Source organism: Melitaea cinxia, chromosome Z, assembly GCF_905220565.1.
Source record: "Melitaea cinxia chromosome Z, ilMelCinx1.1, whole genome shotgun sequence".
Lineage (NCBI taxonomy): Eukaryota > Metazoa > Arthropoda > Insecta > Lepidoptera > Nymphalidae > Melitaea > Melitaea cinxia.
This window is the reverse complement of record NC_059424.1, coordinates 16,772,986-16,779,113: the sequence shown is the minus strand read 5'-3', so window position 1 is coordinate 16,779,113 and position 6,128 is coordinate 16,772,986. Positions and strand designations below refer to the sequence as shown.

The 6,128-nt window shown below is 30.7% G+C and overlaps 1 protein-coding gene across 1 annotated transcript; it reads right to left on the bottom strand.

Moving 5' to 3' along the window:
* Positions 1–650: 650 nt before the first annotated feature.
* Positions 651–5,736, bottom strand: LOC123668665. The gene is made up of 2 exons (XM_045602375.1): positions 5,671–5,736; positions 651–2,773 (listed from the first exon to the last, which is right to left on the bottom strand). The coding sequence occupies exons 1-2, from the start codon at positions 5,692–5,694 to the stop codon at positions 1,529–1,531; spliced, it is 1,269 nt and encodes a 422-aa protein (XP_045458331.1). The 5' UTR covers positions 5,695–5,736; the 3' UTR covers positions 651–1,528.
* Between the last annotated feature and the right edge of the window lie 392 nt (positions 5,737–6,128).

Here is a 6,128-nt window from a genome sequence, read left to right as displayed (position 1 = left end):
GCTCGCGACTTCGTCCGCGTGGAATTTAACAAAATGGTTATAGTTCAGTTCACAGTTATAAAAAAATAAATAAAATGAAAGTAGCCTAAGTTACTCCTTATTACATCAGGTATTTGCCAGTGAAAGTCCCATCAAAATCAGTCTAGCCGTTTCAAAGATTAGCCGGAACAAAGACACAGACAGACAGACGGACAAACAAAAATTATAAAAACTGTCATTTTGGTATATGCACCATATATACGTATATGTATATATATAGACATATTTTTTTTTTTTATTTATTTAAGTTAACAAACAGTGTTCACAATAAATATATGAATTTAGTAAAAAGCGGTTATTTTGATATTACAAACAGGCACTTCAATTTTATTTATTTGTTTTTATAGATAAATATTGTGTAAATCTAACCTTAAACAAAGACAATTAGGTACTATTAAATAAAAAAAAGTTTGTTTGGTTATTGAAGCAATTTTGATTAGGCAATAATACTTTTTTCTTTAATAAAGGTAAAATAAAAAAGTTGTGTTGATTATTTAGATTAAAAATTGCACGCTAAAAATAAAATACTTACTAGAAAAAATAAATTATGAAATAAATAAATATCAAGTTTTAAAGGTATATAATTAGGTGGACTGAAAGAAGAAATGAAGTCATTTAAACAAAACCTTATTATTTATTTCATTGGTTCCGCTATATCAACTAACTGCTTAAACTAAATATAAACTTAACAATCTACAAAATCAACATAACAAAGCATCAGTGGGTAAAACATCTCTATAACTAGAATATTATTTATATATTCAGTCAATAAATTTATCATATTATCATACAAATGAAACAGACTGTTGTCAGGATTTACAAAGTGAAGAAAAAAAATCTTTTGTATTAAACTTTTCGTTTTATCCTGACATGACGAGAATAGCTCCATTAGTAAAAATGATTGAATTTATCTCCATAACAACATAAACCAATCTATTTTGATAGAGTCATACAACGTCGTAACTGAAATATAGGTAAACATTGCATCCGAGAAAAACTGAAATCATAAATGAGCTCATTTGTTTCCGTTTGTAACTGCATTCGATAACAACATTTCGAGACATTGGGGAATGAAATCGAATATTCCGAATTATAAAGTGAAAATGTTCCGAATATACTTTCATTACAATTCGGCAATTTAAATAATGTATAACAGTAATTTTATAAAAGCAGCAACTACGTTATTTGTAAAAATTTTGTATAAATGATAGTAAAATAGTAAGAATACTTCTAGTAAGAATATTTTAAAGCTCTTAATTGTTTACCTTTAATACTATTCTTAACAATCGCATCGTACTTCGATTCGCAATGCAAATACATATTTATATTATAAAATAGTGTTTACCTATTTGCAGAGTTCTATGCGATTGTTCCTCTTAATCAGTGTCGAGCTCTGATTGCACTGTAAGTGTTTCTGAAGCCAACACTTAAAAGGTAATTTTTTCCTCTAATTTAAACACAGACAAATACATATTATAATCTAAATAAATTATTTTGGAAACTGCCAAACTGAAGGTTGTTGCTGCGTGTCAGCTTTCTGTGGAGCTGGTTGTACTGACACGGATTTTTGACTAGCAGCTAAGCTGTTATCATTTCTGTCCCAGCTGTGTACGTGTTCATGATGATCAGGTGAAGGGAACCACTCAGATATCCACACTGGCCTCCAAATTTTCTTTACTCCCGGCACCCAAATTTGTTTCCAATCTGGAACCCAAATTTGTTTCCAAGCTTCCTTCCACTCTAATTTCTTGTCAGGTACCCAAATAAGTTTCTTCGAAGGTTTCCAAATCTGTTGCCAAGCTTCTTTCCATACCAATTTCTTGTCATCAAGCCAAATTTGTTGTTTTTCTGTTTTCCATATTTGTTTCCACTCATCCTTCCACACCAATTTTTTATCAGGAATCCATATTTGTTTTTTAGCCGGTTTCCAGTATTTTTTCCATACAGGCTTCCATATCAACTTCTTTTTCCAAAGGTCATGAGATGTGTATTCCCAACCTTCATGGTCTTTACCCAAATATTTTTCACCCGGTACTCCCACTTTTATCCATTCTGGTTTCCACAATTTTTTCCATGCAGGTACTTGAATATCTTTCCATCCCGGAACTACGATGTCTTTCCAAACAGGAACTGTTATTTTTTTCCAATCAGGTACCTTAACCTCTTTCCATGCAGGAACTTTAATAGGTTTCCATTCTGGTTTGTAAACCTTTTTCCAATCCGGAACTTTAATTTCTTTCCAAACAGGCACTTTAGTAGGTACCCATATGGGCTTCCAAATCTTTTTCCAAGATGGCTTCCAAATTTGTTTCTTTGCTGACTTCCAAATTTTTTTCCATCCTGGTTTCCAGATCAACTTCTTCTTCCAAATGCCAGGGTCGTGATGATCGTGATGATCATGATGTTCATGGTGGTCGTGATGGTCGTGATGCTCTTCAATGTGATGTTCTTCTAAGTGATGAGCGTGCTCGTCGTGATCGTGATCGTCATGACCATGGTAATCATCACCGTGATCGTCGATTACATCATGATGGTCGCCATGTTGATGTAAGTTATCGTGATCTTGGAAAGGATTGATTAAGTCATCCGGTGGCGCAGGGTAGTCATATCCTACTCGCTTCTGTGCAGAATTGGTTTGCTCTTTTTGTTCTAACTGTTGCTGTGCTTGTTGATTTTGTGGTATTAACGCCTTTCCCGATACAAGAGCGACTTGTACAATTACCGCTAGGGTAATCTGTAACAAACAATACATCTTTTTTAATTTGATCAAAAGAGAGTTTTATGTTATCGCAAAGCACTAAGACGCATAGCAGTACCTAAATGAATCGCATAGCATTAACATTGTTTAGGTTAAATTAGAAGATTCTTAAACAAAAGCTTGTATAATACAATATATATTGTTTTAAAACAATAGGTTATAAAACAGCATGAAGACACCCAGAGCCTGTCGGTCAAGAAAATATAATACTATAATAAATTGTATTTAGTGATTGTTATCGTGTTATTGAAACAACAACAACAATGCACTTGACATTTGTTACATAAAAATGTAACTTATATAATAGTATTTATTAACCGAATAATAAAAGGAAAGTTCACCTAAACAGTTTTCTATGACCGGTCCTGATCGAGGCAAAGCAGGAAGTAACTTAGTGCTTCATGTCTGTTATGGCGAATCCAGTGAAAGTAGAACAACAGTTAAAATTTCATTACGCTGCGTAAAAGTTTTTTTAAATATGTTACATAAAATATAAAAAAATAGGATTTTTTTTGTACATTATTTCTAAAAATGAATATTTAATATGAAAATTACAAAAAGTCAACAATGTTATTACGACTGAAATTTTATGTAAAACTTATTATCACGTCTTATGTAAATTCAGTGAAATCCTGAGAAAGTACACTTGTTATCGTACTTCACACATGGATAGTACAGTTCATACGACACACGGATGGTGTTATGCAATTGTTGCATAACAGTTTCAATGACGATTTATATCCCAGTTTAGATCTTATCAAGGAATAATATATCCGCGTCACGTAGATGTTAAATTACTCGTTGATCTGACGACTCTGATATCACTATCTGGGTACCAAAATAATTAGTAATTAATGAAAGTATCTTGAAAGTACCAGTAGCTATATTCCGTTGTTATTATATATATATATATATATATATATATATATATATATATATATATATATATATATATATATATATATATACGAATTCGTACGTAAAAATGAATTCATATTGAGCAATATACGACTGTTGTTTGCCTACATCCAGTGAGCGTTACGCATAATGTACAGTTACCAAAATTAAGTCGTCCGTGCTCGTGACCCAACGGAACGGATCCAAACGAAATCCTCATCTTATGTAACAAAACATTGCTATACAACCCACGAAAAAGATGCTAAAATTTTAATTTTATTTATCAGTCGGCGAAACGTACAATTATGTGATCAAACATTTTACAATTAGAACGAAAATCGTTTGTCGGTATCTTGTTTTTAAACAATGCTGTGAATAGTCATGGGGAAACGTAACAATGATGTATCTGATGACGTTTTTGTACAACTTACGAGGAAGTCGTAAAGTTTATACTTTAATTAATAAGAAGTATGACTTTTCACATTGTGTTCCTAGTACATACTTAAATATTTCAAACGCGTTTTTAACGTTAGTCTTTGCTTTGCCGATTATTTGAGATATTTAGTAATATTAACGCACTTATAAGGTTTCGTATTTATGACACTTTCTAGTCTTACGGTATTGTCCAATAAATAGGACATCTACCTTAAACGTTATTTTTTTCAAGACAGCCTTGTGATTAATATGCTTGAAGAAAGCAAATTTAAGTTCTGTGACTATAACATATAGGATAAAATGATAGACGATAATAAACAATTTAACTAATAAATAACGTGTTTAATTTTTTTGGTTTTGTAATTGAACTCCAAAATATATCCGTCTGTCGTTAGTGGTAAGCAGTTTAATCTATTCTTACATAGACTTCTTTGTTAAGTTTAACTTAAATTATCAAATTAGTTACCTAGATGAAAAGATTTACGCGTTTTGACAAAGAAAAAAAAACAAAAAGTTAAGTTTTACTATATAATACATAACATAATTTACAAAAATATCTAAATAATGTTTCGAATAATTTCAAATATGTTTGACAATTATTTTAAATTTTTATTTTTTGCAATTAACAATAAAACCATTTAATTTTATTGGAAGTTACTACATCATTTATCACTTTAAATTAAATAATCTTATGTTGATATTTGTTTTTCAATTGATATTGTTACTTTTTTCACTAATTTTAGGTATTTTATCATTTTTTTTTGTAGCTAAAACAATACAATATTTTTATTACAATTTCAATTGAGTTATTGCATAACATGATAAAAAATATGACAAAAATTTAAAAGTTTAATATCCGCATATTTATTTATTACATGTAATACAATAAACTTTCTACCAGAAGCTTACTAAAATATTTTAAAACGAATAACAAAATTATAAATTAAAAAGTCATCTTTGTATGGTATAAATATTTGTTAACTATTACCGAGGACCCAGAAGTGATAATTACTAAAAACGAACGCTTCTATTTAATTTGTCAGAAGTGTCGACAGTTATCTTTACTATAAACAAAACCAAATATTTAATACGCCGATATTTAACGATAAGTATTAGCCACTGAGAAGTAGACTAAATATTTAATGCTAAGTAAATTTGTTTAAGTTTTATATATAAATTAAAAAGCTTTGTGTTAATTATCATTGTACGACGTGTACACACGTATAACCGCGGAAAATAAGAGGAACTGCATGTCGGCGCATATGGTGTTAACCGGAATTCTGTTAATCTTATCTTTTTCTTACCTTTAAAAATACATTTGTAATATTTAATAATTTAGATTTCGAATTTAAGTATAATCGACGATCACCAAAAATACCAACGAAAAATAAAAAAATATTCTATAATCGAAAATCACATTAAAATGCGGATAATATGACGAAAAATGACCGTAACATCCCGAGAATTAAGCCTGTAATTGACGGAATCACAACCTACAGATCCAACAATCTATCCCGATTTAAAAAATAAACTTCACTGACCACTAGGCTCCATATCCCTCGCATGTTGGGGCGGGGAACGGCCGTTGATAGCTTCGTAAAACTGTTTACTCTAATATTTTTAGTTGGTTTTGAGCTTATATACACGCGAGCCCACCCCATGACGCCCGCTCGAGGAGGGGAGGTTCACTTTCGCCTCTCCTTCGTGGGCCCTCAGGAAGCGTGGGAAGTTCTAAGGATATTTCTAGACTACATTGTATAAAAACAGATATCGATTCTTAAGTTATTATTCTCATAACTATAATAATGCGACAACTTGAGTTAGCTATTATAATGACTATAAAATTTGCATATTTACTTGTAATTTCATTGTTACGTTCGTGTTCATATTAATTCGTATTTCGTTAAATTATTTTTAATGATTCTTTTGTTTTATATTTCCGGTAGGTCAACGACATGTCTTAAAAATTAGAACCAATTAGGGTCTAAAACTACAATTC